We start from the raw sequence: 26612 nt of genomic DNA, 5'->3' as shown, positions 1-26612 counted from the left end.
TAAAAAGTTACTTTATTACATACTTATATCAATTGCAAAAGGTTTTGGGGATTTACCAACTAGCCTAGAACCTGTATCAAACCATATAGAATGATAACAGATATTAAACTAAACTATAACACTACAAAGTGCACAGGATAAGGTTTATTGTGTAACTGGTAATAAAATGTCTAATGCATGCATATCACTGACACAATATAGACAATTTGTTTTATGAGGAACAGTGCTATGCAACATAAAATGGAGAACCTGCCAACCTTCATAACAGAAGTTGAAACTGAAGTTGATTTTGTTGGTATTTTTGTTTGTGTACCATTCTGACATTCTGGTGTTGCCGAGGAATTACAAGTGTAACCATAAGGACAACATGTTATTTTATCTGGACAACAGATAGCATCACTGAGCTCACAACAGAAGTGACCAGACAAACCATCACAACAAGTCTGACCACCAGGACAATCACCACCACTACAATTAGCTGTCAACTTATTGTTCTCAAACTGAAATAAAATATTGGACTCAAACTGAAATATTTACCTTCACAGAGAAATTTTTATTCATTGTGATCTTTGTAGCAAAAATACTACCCTTTCAGCCTTTTGAATTGATGAACACAAAATGTGCCACTAGTCATGCTAGTAAAATGTGCCACTAGTCATGCTCCACTCACTAGTCATGCTAGTGGAGCAGAAACTGCCTAACCTGCAGAGATACCCAAGTTAAACCCCATTTTTTTCTTTGATCATGCATATGGTATCATCTGTTTTTATACTTATTTTTATTAGTATTTCGAAACATAAAAGGGCAGAGACCCCTTGCAGGCGTAGGCAAACATTTATAGTCATTGCTGAATACAGGGTAAAGGTTTTCTATCTTTATAATGTAGGTTTTAAAAAAAGTTTCAGTATGTTTTTTTCATTCAACAATCAGAATTGCTTAATAAAATCATTATTCACAAAATGGAAATATCATTTGTTTATGTTTACTTTAATTTGATTATATTGTTTTGATGATTCATCCTATTTGCAATCTAGAAAAATACTTAAGATAATATTCTGGTGGTTTAGTCAACTATGATGTCATGCATATAAAATTATCCCAGAGTAATGCCTGATAAAAAAAAAGTATATTGTTTTTCGCAATAACAACAGTGTTTAATAAACAATGAAGAAACTTAATTATTTACTATTTTGTCCGATGTATATTACTGCCATACCTCAAACTTATTGGTCCTTTTATAAAACATACCGTTTGAGACAAAACTCTGGTAGCATCAGCCTTTGCGCTGATCTCATTTACAATAATACTAGGTGTGTTTGCTGATGCCAATTTAGTAATGACCTGCAAAGAATAGGGAGTATAAAGCTATAGACATGTACATTATGATTATATAAAAAGACAATAAGCATACAATAATTGTATAATATCATTAACATGAACAGTACAAATTTTACTGCAAGAGGTGGCCATTTCAACAATCAATGTCTATTCATATTAAGGTTAGAGGTTAATATATTTTAAAATCCAAAAAACTAATGCAAATGTTGAAGAAGTGATAAATCCATATAGGGCTACTTCTATGTCATTTGGTCTATGGTATGATGGTGGAGAGATGTTTCATTGGCAATCCTACCACATTTTCTTATTTTTCACAATTAAGGTAGGTATAGCCAAATATGTATAAATGTACATGATGACTGCTAAGTATTGTTTGTTTTTCTATTTCTATTTTGTTATTCCACTGATTAAGTTAAAAAAAAAAAGAGTGGAGGTAGAGGAGTATTAAGATAATCAATAGAATGAGATTACAGAAACAGTGACAACCATACAAAAACATTTAGGAATCTTAAAGATCATCATATGACTTTCAACAATAGATAATAATCATTTAGAATTTATACACAAGAGGAGAATTTATTTTTAACAGAGACTACAACTTATATGTCATCCAATTCTTTAAGAATATTCTTTATAGACAAAAACATAAAATTCAACCACTGATAAGGCACATCAAAATATGACAGCTTAAATCTAGTTTTTTCATTTACTTTTAAACCAAAAATTTGAGCAAAATTTTTTTTTTTTTAATTCTTTTTGTTCAAAGGTCATCCACACTATCAAAGGGGTTTGAAATAAAAAATATGTAAAGCATCTTGTGCCAGCATTGTAGAAAAACATGGCTAACAACATGCAACAGAAATGGATGTCAGAACCAAATAACTGGGAATACATGGTATAAATATCTAAGAACAGTAAACTTTGTTCATTGTTGATGTTCATAAATTGACTTACAGATGATTACATCCACATCATTTGGATTATAGAGGAAAATTGTCTCATTTGTTATCCTACTAGATCTATTTATTTATTTATAATTTAATGGTAAACTGGGGAAATCAATATGTGTGAATGAAAAACATGTAATCGCAAAAACTCAAAGTCAAAATTCCAGAACAAAAACCTGAAGACGAATTTGAAATTGGAAAGAAAAAATATTTCACGTTTTTGCATTTTCAACTTCATGTTTTTCACGTTTTCTACCTCGCGTTTTCATCCTATAGAATATGAAGGATGAAAACACATAAAACAAGAAAACGTGAAATGGCCTTAAATGACCACCATACAAATGATATCATAGCACTGTCTATTCAAAAAAAATAACTTAAAATAACCTTTGCTTTAGATTTCTGTAACCATGGAAACACTTCGTTTCCTCTCTGACAAGAAGCTGATGTTGTCAAGCATTTTGATCCAAATGGACAGCAATATTTACCACCAGGGCAACAAATGGCCTGTAAAAATATAAATTATTAGAAAAAGTCATTTAAGCATCCTATGTACTATCCTTTTTCTGGCAGAACTTCCTATACTATAAATAATTATCTTTGTTCAAGATAAAATGTTCTCATTATCTTGGTTAATTTTATGTCAAACACAATCAAAGTACATTCAATGGATAAACTATCAGACTGTGATGGTCATGTTTAAGCAATTCAATTTGTATCTTTGATTGACCAAGGAAAAGGAAAGTTTGAGGTTTTTTTAATGTCTCAAAAAATACCTTGGAGTTTTCAAAACTGCGTCCCAAAAGGTTTAAATATTCAGATTGCTTTTAATGTCTTTAAACGGTCATAAGTGGTTTGGAACATTGAAAAGATAGATCTGGATGCAGTTTAAGTGTATCCCCAAAAATGTTTTTTTGAATTTCATGTCCCAATTTCCAAAATTAGACTAGATGTTGATTTTAACATTGCAATTCCTATTTTGTATAATCTATAAACTCAATCCATTCAAAGAAAACTATAACAAATAAAAGATAAAGATTTGATATGAATAGACGTTATCACTTATATACATATGACCTCTTGACTTTTGACACTATAGGAAAATGTAACAGTCATCACATGTATAAAGTTATCTAACATTATCTAAAATCAACTGTCCTATAACATAAACAGGTTATGATGGGGAAAAAAAGCAATGTCATCAATTTGATAAATAACTGTCCAAAAATTATAACAAATTAAGTCTTACTTCACAAATATTTTTTAATAATGTCATACTATATTAATTAAATAACAAGGATCCTTACATTTGGTGCTGGACAACATCCGAACTCCTTAGTAGGTAATGGACAGCAAGTATTTCCTGTGGGACACTCATGCTTCTTATCTGGACACACCACAGACTGAGCTAATCGTGGTACAAATAACAAATTATGTGCTGCTGTCGCTGTTACAAGCAGGGATACAACAAGGAAATACATCTGTAATTAATAAGAATTTAACACATGGTTTAAATAAGGCTTTCAGGATGAAGCATGTCAATCTAGACCAATTCTATACTTTTATATAAATTTAGTTTTTACATGTATACAATTTAATGTTTATATGTATATACTTTATTAAATCAGTTATGACATTTATACATTGTAGTTTAATAGAGATATACATGTACATGATGTAGGGCTTAGCCATATATTGCCACCTTCTAATTATATTTTAAATAGACTATTATTACTCCATAAATATTTACTTAAGATTACACTTTTTAAGTACAATTTGAAGACATGCAATGAGGAAATGGTCAGAACCAATTCAAGTACCTACAACTTCAAAGTTGAATGACCTTGCTTTGCTTATTTGTTTTAAAAGGGGTTCATACCCTAAACAACACATAGCTGTTTATATAGCTGTCACTATCAGTGTAATACGTATTGTTCAATAAACATGATAAATTACAAGTGTTGTAACAGGGTTCTAAATAAGACAAATCCACATGGAACATAAAAACCTGTCTCTTTTATAATCATTATTCAGTCAAATGATGCATCTCATTTTTTTGTCATGTTTGTAGCAAAATAAAAAATATTAAATTCAAATTTGATGTTATTCAATGCTCTTTTTGTCATGGAAACTAAAATAATGTTATACAATAGCAATAACAAAGTTGTCTTTCTCACTGGTGGACTGGCTATGGCCAAATATGATGAGTCCCTCGACTAGCCTACATGTGTACATTTTTTGTAAGTGAGAACCCTGGGTAATACGCCAAGAACTCTGGACACATGAAATTCCTTTGAACCATTTTACCTGGGGAATTGTTATACACAATCTAGGTAATTCATAGAATCTATAGAAAAAGTACCTACATGTATATACCATGCATATATGTATATCCTAAAAATGGGAAAAGAACCAGTCGATATGAAAGATACTAAAACCCCTGTCTTGCAGATGTATTATAGTACATATGTTCTCTTGTCATGCTTGTAGAAGTTACAAATGTACATCCATTTTTGTGTACATGTATGGTCATTCAGTAAGTTGAATTTCTTAACACCTGACAAGTGTCTTGGTATTACATATACATGTGTTTGTTATTGTGTATATTACATATAGTTTGTTGATGTTTTTTTGCTAAGAAAGGCTTTCATCCTGAACTCCACTCTTAATGTGGGCCGGTTAAGAGATCTCTTATGTGTGGTCAAATAAAGAGATATGGTATGATTGCCAATGAGACAACTACAATGTATATATCCACCAAAGTTCAAATGAGGTGGACTACATGTATGTTCATTTTACTTTCATTAGCAATTGCTCCTTTGAGTCAAAATGAGTTTTCAACATGTTCAATGTGTTTATCTGTTATTATTATCTTTGATCCAATGAGACAACAATCCACCAGAGACCAGATAAAAAGGTCATGAAGGTTGTGAACAATTATATAGGTCAATTTATGGTCTTTACAATGAACACTATAGTCATCTTTAATGTATTTATAAAAGGTTCCAGCATGATGAAATCAGATGACAATTATAATTATTCAAATGGAAAAACCAACAGTCTGATTTATAAATAATTTTGTAAATATTTCCTTTAGATTTAACATGGCATTTGTTTTTTGTACTTTTGCACCTTACGAATACACCTTATTACTATTAAGTCCAATCCTGAAACAGTCTCGTAGAATACTTCCTGTTTGGGTCCAGTGTGTTGCAAAATCAAAGATCAACAGCAATGTGTTTGAGGAAGGAAAGAGTGTTTTATATTTTTGAAATTTTGAAAGATTGGAAACACAACTTATGTCACAAAAACGCTTGGTTTGAAATGATCAAGATGGCTTCAACTTGTCTATTTGAACAGTTTTCTGCACAATGAATTGTTTCAACAAGGCCAGAAGTACATTGTAGCTTCAACTGATGTGTATAATGCCATAAAAAAGTTGTGTAATGTCCGAACTTATCTGCATTAAAATATTGGATAATGCAATACAAAATAACAGTCAGATGTTTACACAAATTGGTTGTACTATTACATGTAAATGTATACCTGTCTTAAATAAATCTTTTTTGCTTATAAGGTAAATTACTGTATATATATATCATGTATACATATGCATTTTACAGGGTAGATTTGGAATCTATGATCACATGTATGCATGATCATACATAATAACTCATGTCAGTTTATTACAAGGAATTAGATACCTTATTTATTGTATATCCTTTGATGTGTATCATTTATTTTCTAACCTTTATCATTCTGTTATTCTTTAGTAATGCAATTTATTAGCATTTGTTGATTATTAGCAATTCTTTAAAAATGACCTGACTTTAAAATGCAATTGGCATTTACACACCATGCACACATGCATAAAAATCCTAAGGTAAAATGTGAAGCTACAGGTACAGCACCTACCTTTTTAGTTCCCTGTATTTCCTACCAATAAAAGTCACATGAACAAAATCACGTGAAAAGATTAATTTGCATTCGAGTAGTCTCTAGACTTTATAATAAAACAGTACAAATATAACACGTTACTTTCCCCACTTCATAACGTACCAAAATTGAAATGTTTGCTTCACAACAGGAGGTGAACATTTTATCCATCTGTAAGATATAGTAAACAATCATCAAATCTCATTTGTAAAAAGTAAAATGGCATTGACAAAGCGTTCCGAGAAATGATCAAAATGATCAATTTCTGTCTTCTACAATACTCAATACTATAGACAATAAACAATATTTGTTTGCACAAAAAATAATACATTTAAATTTAACTGTTTAAGGTTCATCATAACAAATGGACAAATATGGCCGTATTTTCACCTCAAAAACTACTCTGTGTACAGACTTGCATGTGCTGTTTGGAAAATTTTAAGGCCTAGCATCCACTAGATATATACAAGCTAGAACGAATACAAAGACAAGCAGCACGCTTTATAACAGGTGATTACAGAACTAGAGAAGTCATAATGGCTGCATAACAAACATGCTTACAAAATTAGAGCTACAGGAATTACAATTGAGACACATGAGCCAAAAACTTATATTTTTGTACAAGGTGCTATTGATCCAGATGACTTCCTCAAACCAGCAAGGCCAAGACGAACCATCACAGCTAAAACGTTTGACAACTATCAAGCCACAAACATAGTTGAAAAACAAGTGAGGAACAATACCGGGTGTTTTGACATTCCTACCAGTAAAACACAGCAACATTCAAACAGGGCCGTAACTAGGGTTCGAAATCAGGGGAGGCAGGGGTTTATGGGCGCCGATTGAGGCCCCTTAGAGATTTTTTTTCTCCGTAAAATTGCTAAAAATAACCCGTATTCCTTCCATTACCTTACTTTTAGAAACATCAGTATTGCTTTAACCTGAGAGCAATTTTTATGCAAAAACAAGTTGTTTGAGCCTGAGATTGCTGAGCCAAGGCTCTGTCTTGATTGCCGTACTTTGACCTATGATTATTAACATTAAATACATTGTGACCGCCGATTTTTTCTCTCTCAGTAAAATGTCTAAAAAGAACACCGTTTCCTTCTTACTTTAAGAAACACATCAGTATTGCTGGATCCTGGAAGCAATTTTTATGCAAACAATTATTATCTGTATGTTAAGACTAGTAATTTTGTTAGAAATCAAACTGGTAAGCTTTAAAACAAAAACATATAAAGCAAGATCATAGAACGCAAGATATATTTTTTTTATCGCGGACCTTGAATTTCCTTATCGTTGTAAGCTGAACAGACATGTATATATAACTACAACCAGGAACTTTCTATTCTAAGTATATATTTAGTATAGAAAGTCCCTGCTACAACGAATGGGAGTGTTTACCTACTAAGGCATTGACCATAATGTTCTCGTACGATCCGAAGATGTTAAAAGAACAATCCAACAGCTGATTCAGCCGGCAACGAATTTCCGATATCATAAAAGATTCACAATACGCAGGGAACTTCCTCAGCTTAGTTGAGCCCCTAAATGAATGTGAATAGTTAAGTTTGTTTCAAAATTGTCGAAAGCAAAGTTTCATATGTTCTCGTATGAATATATACTGAATAACAGACAGACGGCCACACGAAAAAATAAATAAAACTATACTGAAACAATTAACTTTCGATCAAAAATCCGGAAAATGACAGATAGATCACGTATCATGATAACACTGTTAAAACTGTAAACTTGTGTTGTTTATAATATAAATTCAAGTTCTTTGTGTACATATTTCATTTTAATACTTCAAAAAAAATTTTGGTGTAGAAATTTCAGGGGAGGCAGTTGCCTCCCCTGCCTCATAGGTAGTTACGGCCCTGTCAAACAAAAACATTCTTTGTGTCCGCAATAGTAAATTGGAACCATCTAGAAGACGTCTAAAATTTTTACAGTGATTCGTCACCATATCCTTATATAAGTACGGTTATTCATCAGTAGTCTCAAATAATTGTCATTACCGTCATTTTTGGAAAAAAATTAACGTGATTTGTCAAAACTAGTTGATGATCATGTTTTTATTGTCTAAAAGAAAGTACATTTTATGAGGGCCTCATTGATATACTTTGTGGTGCTTATCACACTAAAATCAGGAAATTACAAATTAGATATGCCATCACTGTAAACAGGTACCTGATTTGTGGCACACAGTGGTATATATACATTTGCGGTATGGGTTTTGCTTATTGTTCAAGGCTGTAGGTAAGCCTATAACTGTTGACATTTCGGCATTTGGTCTCTGGTGATGAGTTGTCTCATTGGCAATTCTATCACAACTTATGTTGACAGGGAAGAAATTATGTTAGATCCAGTTGATCAAAATGCAACTTGAGACAACAGATCTGAATAAGGCATACCACATCTTCCTATATCTATTTTGCTTCCCTTGCATATAGTAGATACTTAGTTAGTCAGCTGTTAGTGATAAGCTACATGTAGGGAAGAAATTCTTTAACTCATTGACTGAGAACACCTGAGTTTGAGTCCTGGAAGTGGAAATATGATTTTTTAGTGAGAACAATACACATGATGATGATGCACTCTGGTTACATCTGGCACTCATTTATAAAGTAAAAAAGACATGATGGTTAGAGGACATACATGTATCTAGGGTTTGTGATGTGAAGAGTTATAATTGTATAATGACCTGAGGTGGTGAAGGTGTAAAAGGATTGATCCCTTTGTATAGAAAATACATAGTCAGCTCAATCAGTTAAATGCATTACCTTTGAACTCAAGGGTCATGGATTAAAATTCCTTTGGAGACAATGTGATGTTCTAGTTAAAATCATGCTCTCTGGATATAAATAGTAAGAAATGTGATATGATGGCCAATAAGGCAACTACACATGCATCACCAGAAACCAAAAGTCAAGGATAATATATGAACACCTATAAGTTTCCAATATCTATGTGCTGTCTACTCTCCAGGGGCACACCTTTTAATTTGTTTTTTACTGATACTTGTTCTATAATTTGATGTCGGTTGATGACACATAGTAGTAGTCTCTGTTCAGTACACACACAACTTGTTTATGCTGTTACAGCAAAAACAATTAATGAATTTGATGAAAAGTTTCAAATCAACCTTAATTGAAATGTTAAAAATCCAAGTATGGAGTTTCAATATGTTCATTCTTGAAAAGGACTACAATGACCTTATATCGTTTAACAAAGATTTCTTTATATTTTAGGTAGTTTGGTCCAATCTACATTGGGAACAAATAACAGGTATGGTTTTTATATTATGCACTTTTCAAAATTTTTATAGATGATCATACTGAAATACTTGTGGTATATTCTAATTAATTAATATACACAGACTTACACTTGTACTTACAGATTTCAACAAAGATTAAAGGTTTTACTTCCAGTAAGATCATATTCAGATTCTTATACATTTGTAATTTGTAATATATGTACATGTATTGTTATACATAAAGAGTATTTATTTATGGTGATATTTGATTAGTGAACTATTTTTATACTACAGTGTAAAATGTGTTGTGGATAACAATGATAGCCTGTTTATAAGAGAAACAAGTATGCTGTTAGCAGCTTTAAATGTACAGGTTAGTTTGTATTGTATTTCAGATATTTTGATAGGTTTCAACAGGAATTGGTACTTAATTTTCCTATGATGGTGAGTAAAAGGACTACTCTTTTTTAGCTCACCTGGCCCAAAGGGCCAAGTGAGCTTTTCTCATCACTTGGCATCTGTCGTCAACAACTTTTACAAAAATCTTCTCCTCTGAAATTTACTGGGCCAAATTTAACCAAACTTGGCCACAATCATCATTGGGGTATCTAGTTTAAAAATTGTGTCCGGTGACCCGCCAAACCAACCAAGATGGCCACCATGGCTAAAAATAGAACATAGGGGTAAAATGTATATTTTGGCTTATAAATCTGAAACCAAAGCCCTTAAATTTTCAGATGAATTGGAAAACTGGTTGTTGGGTTGCTGCCCCCCAATTGGTAATTTTTAAAGAAATTTAGCCGTTTTTGGTTATTATCTTGAATACTATTATAGATAGAGATAAACTGTAAACAGCAATTATGTTCAGTAAATTAAGATCTACAAATAAGTCAACATGACAAAAATGGTCAGTTGACCCCTTCAGGAGTTATTGCCCTTTATAGTCAATTTTTAACAATTTTATTTAATTTGGTAAATTTTGGTAAGTTTTTACAAAATGTTTTCCTCTGTATCTAAAGGGCCAAGTTCATTACAGATAGAGCAAATTGTAAGTAGCAAGAATGATCAGTAAAGTATGATCTACAAACACATCACCATCACAAAAACACAATTTTGTCATGAATCTAACTGTTTCCTTTGTTAAATATGCACATAGACCAAGGTGAGCGACACAGGCTTTTAAGAACCTCTAGTTAATCTATGTTTTACCAATAAATTTAAGGAGATGTGTTATGATTGCCAATGAGACAACTATCCACAAAAGTACAAATGAAGTGGATGTAAGCAATAATAGGCAACCGTACAGCATTCAACATTTATAAAAAAAAACATAGCTATAAAAGGCCTGAAACAATTCAACTGAGAAAACTAACAACTTAATTTTTAAAAAACAAAACATTATATGAAAAACAATTGTGATAAACCTGAACCACCAACAGTAACTGAACTATAGTACGTTTGTTTACTTTTATGTTTGCAGAATCCTGAGATAAGTTAACTTGTAAAGTTTTAAATATCTTTATGTAAGACATGAATTTTAACAATTTTACAGGATCCTATAGGACAGTTTATTATATCTGTTTGTCAGTCATTTCACCAGCAACATGGTTGTGGAGTGAAAACCCTGCTTTACATGATTGGAATGTTTGTCAAAGTCTGTAGGAATCTCAAAGACAAGGTACGTATCTATAATATTATACTGTGATGTGTAAAACAAATGCACAAACTACTTGTAGGATAAAAAAATATATGGACTCATGACACAAACCACTACACATACATGTAAACACCAAAAGCAAGGATATAATAAACATTATATTCTAATATTTCTTATGTCTAGAGATAAATCAACATTTGTCAAGCAGTGTTATACTATTAAAACAATACAATATAACATTGAGAAAGGAAATGGGGAATGTGTCAAAGCGACAACAACCCGACCATAGAGCAGACAACAGCCGAAGGCCACCAATGGGTCTTCAATGTAGCGAGAAACTCCCGCACCCATAGGAGTCCTTCAGCTGGCCCCTTAAAAAGTATGTATACTAGTACAGTGATAATAGACGTCATACTAAACTCCGAATTATACACAAGAAACTAAAATTAAAAATCATACAAGACTAACAAAGGCCAGAGGCACCTGACTTGGGACAGGCGCAAAATTGCGGTGGGGTTAAACATGTTTATGAGATCTCAACCCTCCCCCTATACCTCTAGCCAGTGTAGAAAAGAAAACGCATAACAATACGCACATTAAAATTCAGTTCAAGAGAAGTCCGAGTCCGATGTCAGAAGATGTAACAAAAGAAAATAAATAAAATGACAATAATACATAAATAGCAACAGACTACTAGCAATTAACGGACATGCCAGCTCCAGACCTCAATTAAACTGATTGAAAGATTATGTCTTCATCATATGAATATCAGGCACAATCCCTCCCGTAAGGGGTTTAGTATCATACTATCATAAAATATATGAGAAGAACATAACCCGTGCAATGCCAACAACTGCTTTTTTTAAAAATAAATGTGTTTAGTTCTGATGCAAAGACCCTATAAGTGAATCAATATTAAAGCCAAAATATGCAATCTTTAAAGACCTGACAACAGTATTGTAACTATTTCAGGGGGGAGCACTTCCTTTATACACAGTTATAGGATGTGTGGCTGGAATAAGTTACATTTTTAACTGGATTTTTGTGACAAAAATGTCGGTTATTGAATTGGGGATGTACGGCGGGCGGTCGGGCGGGCGGCAATCAAATGTTGTCCGTGCATTAACTCATGAACCATTCAACCAAAGCTTTTAAAATTTCAATATGTTGTTACTGACAACTAAATGAAGGTCAAGTTCAATAATGGCGATTTTGGATTTTGACTTTTAACGTTCAGGAGTTATGGTTCTTGAAAGATTGAAAAATGGAGTTTCCAGTCGTGTCAGTGCATTTACGCATGAACTGTTCTCTACCAAAGCTTCCCAAATTTTAATATGTTGTTACTGATGACAAAATGGAGGTCACGTTCAATAATGACGATTTTGACTTTTACCGTTCAGGATTTATGGTTCTTGAAAGATTGAAAAATGGAGTTTCCAGTCGTGTCCGTGCATTTACGCATGAACTGTTCTACCAAAGCTTCCCTAATTTTAATATGTTGTTACTGATGACAAAATAGAGGTCAAGTTCAATAATGACGATTTTGACTTTTACCGTTCAGGAGCTTGAAAGATTGAAAAATGGCGTTTCCATTCACGTTGTTGCATTTACTCATGAACCATTCAAACTTAGCTTTTCAAATTTCAATATGTTGATACTGATGACAAAATGGAGGTCAAATTTGATATTGACAATTTTCACTTTCACCATTCATCAGCAATGGTTCTTGTAATATTGCCAGTACACAAATAAATGTTAATAAATCCGGTTTGCTGTCGTTGTGACAGCCTCTTGTCTAGCTTGAAACTACATGTATGTGAATATCAAATATATTATAAGGTCAATAAAGTTCCCATAACTTGTATGAAAAGCCATAAGTTAACATTACTCAAAGAATCTGAGCTGCAAACACAAGAACTGAGCAAAGGGGATTTGTACTCGATTATGCCGAAATGTAAAACCCAACTAATATAATGGAAAGGTTACAGAACTATTATTTGGGTCATAATACATGTAACACTAGTATATAGCTACAATGCCACCCATTAGAAAGCTTATGTGTTTTCGTGGACCTGTATGTTTGTTCTCTTTTAGTTGTTTGCTTAAAAAACAGGACACAAAATTGATATGGCTGCTGTCGAAGGAAAAGTAGTTTAAAAATGTTCAATTTTACTTTTTTGTTGGTTTTGAAATGATTGAATGAAATTTTGTAATGTTATCTTACAAAACAATCTAAAGTATATATACTTTATTGTTTTAGGGTGTACCTTTTGATTATATAGTTGCAAATTTGGATATGATCTTAAACAAATGTTGTAAGAAAACTGATGAAATAAGAATAGACTTTTCTAAACCTACATGTACAAAACCCAAACAGAAAGAAAATTATAGTAAACAGAACTGTACTGTTGTTGGAGGGGTTGTGCCAGAAGAAGACAAATATGAAAATTCATTAAGGGGTAAAGGTCATCAACCCCTAGAAATGAACCAAACAGTAAATTGGAGTACAAAAGTTGAAAGAAATTTGAAATCTAAGAATTCACCAATAACTGATGAATTTGATCATAGCGATCTAGACTGGTTACTGGATGATGATTTGTCCAGGGAAATGTTAGGAATTAACAGAGACAATAAATCAGATGTTCTTTGTTGTCGTCAACAACAATCACATTTTAAGGGGTCACATGTCAAAGTGAGGCCAAAGAATAAAATTGTTGATGATAGTGATTCTGATAATGAATTTGATGACTGTTTTGATACTTTGTTGAATAATACAACTACTGATCAGAATCAAGGTCAAATAGTTGAATGTTCAGGAGTTAATCAAGATCCTTATTCACATAGTGTTGATTTTAAAACAAAGTCACTACAACCTACAGAGTCAAAACAAGAAACAGGTTTAAGTTCTGTGGATAAACTTCTAAAATCTCTAACATCTTCATCAGAGAAACAATTCAGTGCTTCAAAAATTCTTAACAGTAGCAGACATTATAAAACTATTCAATCATCTGTTAGTGAAATAGGTGACAAATCCAACAAATCCAATGCAGAGGAGAAAGGCCATGATAGTGATGGAACAATAAAATCTACAAAAGAGATATCTTTAGAAAAGAATAAGGAAATGGAAAACACAAGAAAAATTAAAAACCATATTTTGGATGATGAGTTTATAGGCATCGCTCAATGTACAGAAATGGGAACTGCATTTAATTTAGGTCCTGAAGGCGATTATTGTTTGAATAGGAAACCTTGTGTTACATCAGATACAGTCAAGGAGAACAGAGAGACTGGTTTTATATCAGTGGCTTTAGGACTTAGTCATGGATCTGAAGAAATGATGAATAGTTTGATAGGCAGCCTTGATTTGAATTCTCCACAGTTTGGGCAGACTAGTATACAGTGAGTATAGTGGGAAATTAACATATAAATGGAAGTTGATAGTGTAAACACAGTCAAACATATAAAAATACTACAAAACAAAAGAGTGCAAACTTTAATTAAGGAATGACTGTAACATGTTTTCAGTCTATGAAGAAATAACATAAAAAATTTGGTACACACTGAATAACCCGCGTAGTAGGTTATTTTGACGTGTGCACCACATTTTTTATGTTATTTCAAATAGACAGAAAAAATATTGCAATCATTTCTTATAATTTAATTCTAAATTCTAATTTAAACCGGTGTAAATCATGAAAAAACGTTGATGACGTCACAGTCACATGACAAAATTATGTCTATGATATGATAAACAAAACAACGTCAGCCAATCAGAAGAAGTGTTACATTCAAAATTAAATTATTTGATATTAAAGTCCTGTTCAATAAGAATTAAAGATTTTGTTCAAGTTCAAAAAAAAATTCTTGGAGTTGTGACCCTTTGACATAGAAAACTGCTGGAAATATATATCATTATTCAGAGAGAAAAAACAGGGACATTATTTGTATTTTGTCTATTTTAGTTATGTACATAATATTTGTATAGAAGGACCATTATCACAGACACCTATAACAGTACCTGGTGTTGTTGTAAAAGCAAGAACGGAAGTCTTGGGTATAGTTACAAAATATGACCAGACCCCAATAAAGACTGTGGTATGTTACTTCATAAATGATATTGCTATTTAAATTCTGTGTATTTTGTAGTGTTCTTGATTTACTCTTTACCTATGATTGTATATAACCATGGCTAGGGTTGATCAGCATATTGATATATGTTTATCTTAAACAGTGTGGCTGTGGTGGATGCATAATAGTATTACTAAACTATGTGAAAATAAGTTGATGTAGTATGATTGTCTATGAGACAACAATTTACCAGAGAACAAATGACTGGGATATAAATATGTGATAAAATAAAAGAAATAAAAGACATTGACTTCGCATGATAACTACCATGGATAGCAGAATGTATGGGAAATCAATCAATACTTTTAATTTCAATCAATGTGGAGAGTTATACATTTTATTTTGTGGGATAACATTTTTTCAGTAATACAATGTTTTTTAAGAGGATAACTGATTTTTTACTTAGAGTGACGTTAACAAAAATCCTATAGAATTGAAAACAGACTAAAGGGTCATTACTTTTTGTAGTTATATATGATTTCAGTTGTCTTACTGCTAAAATTATTTAGTCTGTCTTTCCATTTCAGATAGTAAACGGAGATTTAACATATAATTACAAACATATTGGTTACAAGAAAACACTACCAACCAAACAAGTATTGTCAGACGGAGTGACAGGATCAGAAGAGCAAAAGAATATTGAATGGTTAAACACTATAGAAGAAATCCTAAAAATGGTAATATTTCTCTTTCTTGTTGTAATATCTACACCTTCACATTAACGATTTACCCCAAATAATGCATTGTAGAGGAAATACTAGTTAATAAATAAATTTGGTGTATTTACTGTCTTCTGATTGGTTAAAAGAATTAGCTTTATTTTCAATGTTATCAATTTTTTTGGCGACACGCCCACTCTATAGCATTGTGTATTCATACGCAAACATCTGTGTACGTTGTTATTCGTATTATATACATCTTTGAGCCTTATTTTTGATAGAAATTTATTTATAATGAATGGCAATAATTTATTTTGAATTTATTGAACCATAAAATGAGTTTTTGACTCTTCAAATTTAACATAATCCGCTTCGCAGATTATTCAATGTGAAGAGTCAAAAATTAATTTTATGGTTCAATAAATTCAAAATAAATAACAGCCATTCATTAAGTATGCTCATGCATTGTTTTCCCAAAGGACTTATTATTGTATCTTGGTGCTATACATCTTAATCTGTTGTATGTTTGTAATCAGCTTTCAAATCCAAATAAGTTCTATCCATCGTAGTCAGATCAAGCACAAAATCTTAATTGGACTGAAAAAAATACCTTTAATTATCAAAGTTTTTGGCAAAACCTAGATCTACAAAAACAGTATCAACCCTATACAAGGTATATCATGCCTCTAATGTTTTATTCTTGTTTATTTCTACATTAATATGTTGCCACAGTTGCTGATAAACTATTGGATGCTGTGAAGTATTAATCAACAGTTGATGATTTACAATTGAACCTAAACAGACTGTATGATTATTAAAATTTTTGCATAATTTGACTTTATAACTGCTCACTTTTGCTTCATTATCAATAAATTCAAAGAGGGCAATAAACTTTAAAGATCATATTTTGTTTTATTCTGTTGTTGGGTTGCTGTGTCAGTGATATATATTCCACATCTAATTTCCATAGTATGAATAATTATGAAAAAGTTATTTTTGAGTTTCAGTATTCCATACGATGTTTGATTGTAAAAGGATCAGTCTGCAATGAAGTAATAGATCTCTGTCTTAACAGAAATGTTATTGTACTTGATGGTGTGTATTACAGAACACTACAAGGTCTGGCTAACCAGTCTGATATATGTATTGTGACATACCTCACTGATGTGACAGAGGTATAGTTTACTGTGTGGCTTAAAAAGATATATCCTATTATTCTTTATTACATTATTAGTTATCTACAAATCTTTAAAGGGTGCAACTCTCTCTTTAGAAACACTTAATGCTATAAATAATACCTTATGATAATCATATATAAATATAACAATTAACTTTCTTCATATAAAACTATGCTTTGTTTGTGTATTTTAACTTTTTACTATCAAATCATAAAAAAAATAACTCTCTACCAAATAATTTTCTTGGATTCTAAATTTGTGAGAATTTAAAAAAATATTTTGACTTATTCATGCAACCACAGAGATCAACAGTATTAAAATTCAGACAATCCTCCTGTTATTATAAACACTGTATTCCTAAAATTTAAAGCATTTGTATGTGTTTTTGAAACTACATATGGTTAGTGACAGTTAATGTCATACAGGTACAATTGTCAAATAACAGTTACGTAGAAAGAGAAAATGTTTTTAAACTATTTGAAAAATTTTGTAGCAAATTAGTGTTTAAATATATGGAGAAAAATTAGATTGGAAATATAACATGTGTTAAAATACAAAGTTGGATTTCAATTCAAAACTTCAAATTGATCAACTTGTTAAACATTGAAGCCTGTTGCTAATGCTCTACCTGATCCGAAAAACTAAACTTTTATTTTGGAATTCATTTAAATTCTTATAAAAACTTTTTGAAAGTTCTTAAAAACGAAAATTAACCATGTTTTCTAATACTTTTATATTAGGTAACTAGTAATTATACTTGATGGAATGCAGGATAATTTTATAAATGAGATGTAATAAATAAGATTCTCTTTCATTGTAGGCAAATGTATGCAATCTACTAGTTACACCCTACTGTGATGACTGGATGCTGAAACCATGTAATCATGTGATTTTAAAAGCTGATGTTATGGTTGATAATTTGAGTGTAAGTTGAAATTCTCTGATCAAAGGATTATTAAAAGATGATGGGAGACAACTCTAAAGCTTTGTCATTTCAATTTATTAAACTGGACCTTGCACTGTTTCCCATGGAAATCTTTGCACCAGCCATATTTTTTTTGCTGATTTATTTTTTATTGATTTTAGTTCTAGATTGTCATCAAATTTATGGTGACTTGAATAACACCGGTATCACTCAGATTACAATTCAACCTTGACAGGTAAGTTTGTATTTAGCCTATAAAATACTTATTTAGCCTTGAGAATTGAAAGGTCAGTTTCCCATTCATACAATAGAGGTTGATAAATTTGGCTTCATGCCATTTACCTTGTCCAAAATTAAGGTCACTTTATTGTTATTGTGATATTGTTAAAGTACAAAAGAACCCAATATTCTGACCAATACTTAAAACTTTGTGCATCTTGATTTAATTGTTAAAAATCTGTTAATGTTGAATTTTAGGGGTTATTTTAGGCCTTTTAATTGCATATTTCATTTTTTTCTTTACATGGTAGTTTTTTTTTCAGATATAAAAAAAAACTATCTGCTTGACTGTTATAGAAATAGACTATGCTTGCAGGGTCTTGTTTTTTTGTTTACACCAAATCTGACAGATTATTATTAAGTTGCAAAATATTTTAAATGAGAGCTGAAATTTTTCTATCTTTAAACAGAGACATATTTACACATACATGTGCATATATGTCTCTGCTTTAAATGTGCATTGAACAATGTTGAAGGTTAAAATAATCATAATGTGAACAAGAATGAAGAAAACATCTTGGTCCCAAAAAAACATCATCAACCAGGATATAATATTCCAAATTTTAATTTATTATACTAATATCAGTTGAAATCTCAAGCCATTATTTTGCATGTTTACAATGTAGGTCATGTCCCAACAGAAAATCAATGAATTTGACAGTACAATGTACTCTTAGCACAAACACATAAGGTCACTGTGAAATAGACATCTAGGGAAATAGACATCTAGGACAAGAAACAGTCAGTTATACCAAACCAGTTTGACTAGATGTCTAGTTTAAAACCAGTTTGACTAGACGTGTCCTATATTTTGACAATGTAAATGACATGAGGACCTGCATGGGTTTTTTAATTTCTGTATTCTTTAAATTTTTAGGGCATTTTTCTTTTAATAGCCTTAAAAATAACTTTCATTCTGTAAAGCAAATTCTCATGAAAATGATTTTACCATATAGTCTTTCTGTTACAAGATTATTTATCAATTATGCACATTGATCATTATATTATCAGTATTGAATTACAGTTACCTAAGTTTCCTTTTTATTTTGCACATTTATTCTTTATACTTTTGCACCGCATTATTCTCTATTCTTTATTTTGTTGTTCATTTTCTCTATTCTCTATTTTTTGTTGCTATAACATTTATTCTCTATTCTGTAAACCCCATTCTGATCCTTATAGGTAAACTTCTATTGTATGAATGGGATAAACTGACCTTTCAATTCTCAAGGCTAAATAAGTGTTTTATAGGCTAAATACAAACTTACCTGTCAAGGTAGAATTGTAATCTGAGTGATACTGGTGTTATTCAAGTCACCATAAAGGTTCGCCAAAATTAATATGGTAAAAAATGGCCACTATTGTCAGCTTAGGTGTCAACTGTTAATAACTGTTATATTTGTATAAACACAACACAAATCATAATATACATGGAATAGGAATAGAGTTACTCCCCTTGCTCTACTGTAAAATATTAAAGAAGGATATATTGAATAAGGAATTATATAAGCATATACTACTTCAAAATGCTTTTTAACTATGTAACTAAATATTTGATTATGTAACAATCATTTCAGACTGGTTATAACAACTGAAAGGAATTTGATGTCAAAACTAATTAAAATAAGAGAAAACAACATATTAAATACCATACCACATTTGATATTGTACACCAGAAAACAAACATTCTCATGCTCAACGAATAATGTAAACATCTGAATTCTCTTTACATTTGTAAAGCAGCATGTGATTATGCAAAATATGTTGATAAAACACTTTAAGGGATAATAAACTTATTATCTTGAAAGCACATTATAACAGTCACTCAGAATTTTTTTTATTTTATTAGCACTTTTGCTTTACTATAAAATATAGACAGAAATTGTGTTTATAAAGCTATTAGTAATATAATATCTACAATCAATAATCATAACATACTGCTTATAGGAACATCTAATAATCCTCCCTTTTGCTAAATCTAAAAGGAATATTTACATCACCAATTATAGCAAAGCAAGTTATTATAGTCTAGGTAGTTACTGTAGTAGAAATATAAACTGCCTCAGTCATTTATCTTTAGTGGTTGTTTATTTCAGACCATAGTGTTATGTCATCCTAGTAAAAATGGGTGTGATTTACTGGAACAAGAATTTGAGCGATGTATTAATGTTTTGTCATCTGCCCTATCATCAGGCTATGTATTGCCAGGATACGCCAAAACAGAGGAAATCATTGCACAGCATTTGACAGGTACTACGTAAAACTTACTTGAAATTGTAAATAAAGTGATTGGAGCTTCAGTAATAATAATCAAAACCTTGGAAACTGGTAAAACAAAATCCAGAAATCACAACCTGTGTACAGTATAAGAAATGAATTAAAATCACTTTACGTAGGAATAACTCCTACAAAAATCACAACCTAGGTAAGAATAAAAATACCTGATAAACTCACCTTCTGAGTTTAGTGTAAAAAGTACTGAAACAAACATATAAATTACTATATACTTTGAAAAGTTATTTGAGAAATTAGCAACACCAAAGAATGGAAAATAAATGAACTATACCTTAATTCATATTTCCTCAACATAATTGATTTAAGAAGATTAAGGATTTTTGTATTAGCAAAGAATGAATCAGGTTAAAACCATCTTCTGAAAATTATCATTGATATGGTCATAATTATAAATTGACTGTTTACAAAACTTTTGAATAATTGAAATACTAAGGCTTTTCTACCTCAGGAATAGATTACCTTAGCTGTATTTGGCAAAACTTTAAGGAATACTGGTCCTCAATGCTCTTCAACTTCATACTTTATTTGGCCTTTTTAACTTGTTTGGATTTGAGCTTCACTGATGAGTCTTTTATAGAGGAGACACGTGTCTGGCGTAAATACAAAATTTATTTATGTTAACAATGTCAATGCTTGATATGTAATTTTATTTTTCATTTTTTTGAAAGAATATTGATGATTGTAAAAAAAGCACCACCTGTATATGATCAGGCGACCTCTGTGCAAAATTCCTCATGATAGTAATTTTAACATGAAGCTCAACTTTTGCCTTTCATTTTTCAGAAATTGGACAAGAACAGTCCTCTGATATATATCTATCTGTTGTGAGTGAAGAAGTAGCAGCAGGGTTCCAGGAGTTTGTTTGGACAGTACGGCGTAATGTTCAGGATAATCCATCTCAGGATAATAGAATTGTTGATGATTATAAAACTAAAATGTCTGCCTGGAAAACCTCATTTAATACTGCAATGACAATATTTCACGCAGATTCCTATATAATTAATGATCTGAATCAAACTTTGTATAACAGTTGGTGATAGAAAAGTATTAAAGCTACTAGTTTCATTCATTTTTCTGTCTTAATATTATAGAATTGCCTTGCCAATGTTGTGAAGGCAAGACTTGGGCCTGTGGTTTCTGGTATCAGCCTCTAGGCAGGACTTGGGCCTGTGGTTTCTGGTATCAGCCTCTAGGTAAGACTTGGGCTTGTTGTTTCTGGCATAAGTGTCTAGTGCAGACTTGTGCTTGGGTTTTAAAGCATCAGTCTCTTGTAAAGGCAACAGTAATATACTGCTGTTCAAAAGTCATAAATCAATTGAGAGAAAACAAATCCTTGGTACAAACTTAAACAGGGGGAAATAAAGGCAACAGTAGTATACGGCTCTTCGAAAGTCATAAATCAATTGAGAGAAAACAAATCCTTGGTACAAACTTAAACAGGGGGAAATAAAGGCAACAGTAGTATACGTCTCTTCGAAAGTCATAAATCAATTGAGAGAAAACAAATCCTTGGTACAAACTTAAACAGGGGGAAATAAAGGCAACAGTAGTATACGGCTCTTCGAAAGTCATAAATCAATTGAGAGAAAACAAATCCTTGGTACAAACTTAAACAGGGGGAAATAAAGGCAACAGTAGTATACGTCTCTTCGAAAGTCATAAATCAATTGAGAGAAAACAAATCCAGGTTACAAACTAAAACTGAGATAAACACATCAACTGTAAAAGGAAAACAACCAAACAACAGAAACACTGAAGTGCAACAAAAAATCAAAAGGACAATGCAACACACACAGAAAAAAACTATAAGATAACAACACATCAATTATAAGAGAAAAACATTGTAACAAAAGAAACACTGAAGTGCAACAAAACCAAAGTCAACGTTACATAGACGAACTATCTGATGGCACGACTTGGGCTTGCTGTTTAAAGCATCAGTGCCTACAATTATTAAAGTTTTAATTAGGTAAGTTTAAATAGAACCATTAATACTAACTGAATGATACTTAGTAGATAATGGTATTATCATTGGCATATCTCATTCCCCCTGGAGATTATTTGATTATCATGGATAAAAGAGGGACGAAAGATACCAGAGGGACAGTCAAACTCATATATCAAAAATAAACTGTCAACGCCATGGCTAAAAAATGATAACTGCTATACAGTACAGATTTTGCTTAAAATATAAAATTACATTTAGAATATATAGAAAGATGTTTAATACTTCACCTTTTCAAAGGGAGAAACTTTAATTAACCTGGAAAAATCAGCAAAGAGTGTGGATTTTAGAGGGTTTGCCTAGAGATAACAATACAACAGAACAACTCATTGGTTGTGTCGGTAGTGGGACCTAACAGAAAACCCTGGCTGTTTTTGGCACAACTTTTTTGAACTTTTGGTCCTCGATGCTGTTCAACTTTGTACTTGTTTTGGCTTTCAAACTTTTGTATCTTGCCGTCACTAGTAAGTCTTGTGTGGACGAAACGCACTTCTGGCGTATTGAATTTAAAACCTGGTGCCTTTTGTTAGTGATTATTCTTGTGTTTCTTTGTCAATTGTGTTCTATTTATTTGTATTGTAGTCCTGTAGTGTTGACGTTATATTTAACATGGCCATAAAAGAGGGAGGTTTGGCATGCCACACAACCAAGTTCAACCACCAGTTTTTTCTTTAAAAAATGTCCTGTACCAAGTCAGGAATATTGCCATTGTTATATTATAGTTCGTTTCTATGTGTGTTACCTATTAACGTTGTGTATCTTTTGTGTCGTTTGTTTGAATTCACATTATTTTAAGACGTGTCACGGTACTTTTCTATCCCAAATTCATGTATTTAGTTTTGATGTTATATATTTGTTATTCTCATTGGATTTTGTCTAATGCTTAGTTCGTTTCTGTGTGTGTTACATTTTAATGTTGTGTTGTCATTCTCTTATATTTAATGCGTTTCCCTCAGTTTTGGTTTGTGACCCGGATTTGTTTTTTTTCTATCGACTTATGAGTTTTGAACATCGGTATACTACTGTTGCCGTTATTTAGTGTATTTGTTTCTTCAGTTTTGCGATTTTCAGCGAATTGTCAGTGATCAGTACTTATGGTTTGTTGACAGAACTACTACCTAGGATGAAATTGTGTTCTCTACTGCTTCTTTTATTTTGTACTTGCAATTATTGCGCTGTTTAAGAATGAGGTTGCGGGTTTAGAGGCGTAAAACGGGGTCTGGTCAGTGAAGTTCTATTGTTTTTTGTTTCCTCGTTGTCGCCATCAATATTGGTTAGTAATGTTGTTAAGATGACATTTCATATCCCGACCAGTTTCTATATTTCATAGTGTATAGTTTTCCGTAAACACTCTAAAAACATGGAGGGTTGTTATTGTGCTCCACATTTACAGGATTCATTGTCGTCAAATTGATAAATGCCTTTTCTGTAATAATTGAGTTTTCCTGTTTTTTATTGGTAAAATATGCCGAAGTGTATTTTGTCGGGTAGCAATAACAGATTGTATGCTTGAAGGTTGGTATCTTCTCGTTTACCTCACTAGTTAATTGACAAGCAGATGTGAGACAAGGCTGTCTAAGATAACAACAAATAATATAATGACAATTTTATTAGCTTCGTAACCCCAAGCCTAACACCCCCCCTTGTACATGATATATGACATAATAAAAAATATAACCCCAAACCCAACCAAGAAGGGGGTAGTTTGTTAAGAAGAAGATAATAAAGAACAGAAAGACGTCATGGCTTGAGACGTTGGTCTCTATCAGACTCAATATAGGGTAAAAAAAACAATCACTTGACCACTAACCTAGCAATTTAATGTCACTGTCCGAAAGACCTACAGATCCTGCCCAAGTGGCAGCACTCCTACGAAAAGAGTGTTCCCCATAATTTTGAGGATTACAGCCAAGGTGTTGCAACAAAAAACGAAGGCATTGGAGAAAAACAGTTTAAGATAAACAACTTCTGTCAGACAACCTAAATAACGGATCTGAGGGATCTTCAGGTAAGGCAAGCACGCGGGATAAGGCTGCATACGGACTAAGCTGGTGACCGTGTAACAAAGGGATAATTACCTCAATAGGCTTAGAACGAAACTGCAGCGTCTTAATTACTTTGAGCGTTACAAGCATACCCCAGCTACAAGGCAGCACATATACCCTTCGCAAATTGATTTCTGGATCAAAAAGACCTTTGACTAAAAAATTGTTTGGTCGCAAAAAACCATAAAAACCTGTTAGGCAAGCAGCCCAAAAACAATATTATAATGACATTCAAGATTTAAAATTGACTTAAATCTTAACAACAGTTCTGGCGTAACAGGTGCCTTACAATTTTGACTGGTACCAAGTTCCCGTTTGACACCAGTTAGTAAATGCCGGACATTCCAACAGCTTGCAATAGGGGTCCGGTTTGTCGTGCGATATATGCAGCACAGAAATAATATTCAAATACAATGGTATCGACCTAAACGCAAAGTTTTTCACATCTACAAGAAACGCAATGTAAAGTTCTACAAGTTTGGTTGTGCATGGCACTGGTTTTAGGTCATAATTGTCAGTGAATTCGAGATAAGTCTTGAGATGGGTACGGTAAGTTCCTGAAGTTGAACTAGCCCACCCCTTGCTTTTCAAGCGAACCACACTGTTCTCCAACATTTGCGTTTCCATTGTTTCTCCATCTTGAATTAAAAAAGTCAAAAGATATGTGATTTAGTAGCTCGATAGTTGTAAACGGTATACAAAATAAGTGGCTCACAAGTTTATCATAAAGCCTAGATAATTGTCATGGTTCATGAAGTCTTGACGCGGCGTCAGCAATAACATTATTACGACCACTGATAAATTTTGCTCTGATGTCGAAATTGTGTGTAGCCGACAACCAGAAAAGTTCAACTAAGTCATTAAAGTTTTGTTTCTAGAACTACCTTTGTTAATGATGCATTTTGTAGTCATGTTGTCTGTAGATACGACTACACGTTTATTAGCCCACAAATGTCCCTATCTCATCGCGGACAACACAATAGACATAGTCTCTTTAATATTTATGTGATAGTTCTTAAAATTCGGTAAATCTATGTCCCAATTCACATTAAAAAAATCACCTTCATTATATCCAGCACCACCATGTAAACAAGTATCAGTTTGCAAGCAAGTAACTGGTTTAGAATCTAAAAAAGTCACTGTTCCATTGAACACATTCATAAAATTAACCCACCATGCAACATCTGAAAAGAAATCTGTAGATAGAAGCATTTTTGCATTCCTATTCGTTGTATTTACATTTGGTAGGTTATCAATTAATCGCCTTACAAAAGTTCTACCTCCCTTTACCATCTGACAAGCCCAATTTAGTTTACCACATAAAGATTGTAGTTGTTTCACACTGGCTCGTTTGCGGTTTTGAAAAGATAAAATGACATCATGGAATTCTCGTCGTTTCTTATCAGGCATAGCGAGAGAAAGAGAACATGTGTTTATGACAATCCCTAAAAATGTTAACCCTCAATTTTATTCCAGCTGATGTTGAAACCTAATCTACGTAAAGTAGCGATTAGAAAACGAATTCCTGTTTGACACTTATGAAACGTATATTCAATCACTAAAAAATCATCTAAACACGCAATGCAAGTAATATTATATGTACATTTCATGATTTCCCAGACAGAAGAACTTAATTGCTGAAAATGTTTAGGGCTTCTCGCGTGACCAAACGGAAGTTTAGCATCATACTAATATGTTGGAGAATCGTCCCCATTAAACGTCCACTGGAGGCCTGTCAAAGGATAATCAGAATCATGACACTTTACAGATCTATAAGCACTCTTAAATCTATTTCCCGAGATAATCATTACGTTTAATTATCTTCAATGCATGTCGTAAATCCATGTAAGAACAACTAGTATCCGTAGTGTATGAATTAAGAGAAATGCCTGTCGGTAGGCTAGCATCATGAATGATACGCACATCGCCATTTGATTTTTCTATTGCACCTATTGAGCTGA

At 32.2% G+C, this 26612-nt stretch overlaps 2 protein-coding genes across 2 annotated transcripts in view; one reads left to right on the top strand and one right to left on the bottom strand.

The window, feature by feature from the left end:
• Positions 1 to 6177, bottom strand: part of LOC139513627 (multiple epidermal growth factor-like domains protein 6) — a 35816-nt gene extending 29639 nt beyond the window's left edge. Inside the window, exons 1-4 of the mRNA XM_071302287.1 lie at positions 6035 to 6177; positions 3593 to 3766; positions 2673 to 2792; positions 1249 to 1341 (exon numbers count right to left, since the gene is read on the bottom strand). Of these exons, the coding sequence (XP_071158388.1) occupies positions 1249 to 1341; positions 2673 to 2792; positions 3593 to 3766; positions 6035 to 6043 (396 nt within the window). The 5' untranslated portion in view covers positions 6044 to 6177. The remainder of the gene's footprint in view (positions 1 to 1248; positions 1342 to 2672; positions 2793 to 3592; positions 3767 to 6034) is intronic.
• A 127-nt stretch (positions 6178 to 6304) lies between these two features.
• Positions 6305 to 21666, top strand: LOC139513626 (uncharacterized). Its single transcript, XM_071302286.1, has 11 exons — positions 6305 to 6394; positions 9476 to 9512; positions 9775 to 9853; positions 11033 to 11158; positions 13398 to 14536; positions 15100 to 15232; positions 15793 to 15942; positions 16932 to 17099; positions 17923 to 18027; positions 20403 to 20556; positions 21385 to 21666. The coding sequence occupies exons 1-11, from the start codon at positions 6355 to 6357 to the stop codon at positions 21636 to 21638; spliced, it is 2385 nt and encodes a 794-aa protein (XP_071158387.1). The 5' UTR covers positions 6305 to 6354; the 3' UTR covers positions 21639 to 21666.
• The last annotated feature ends 4946 nt before the right edge of the window (positions 21667 to 26612 follow it).

Source organism: Mytilus edulis, chromosome 2, assembly GCF_963676685.1.
Source record: "Mytilus edulis chromosome 2, xbMytEdul2.2, whole genome shotgun sequence".
NCBI classification, from domain to species: Eukaryota; Metazoa; Mollusca; class Bivalvia; order Mytilida; family Mytilidae; genus Mytilus; species Mytilus edulis.
Note: the sequence above shows the minus strand (reverse complement) of the source record. Positions and strands in the feature narration are given on the sequence as shown.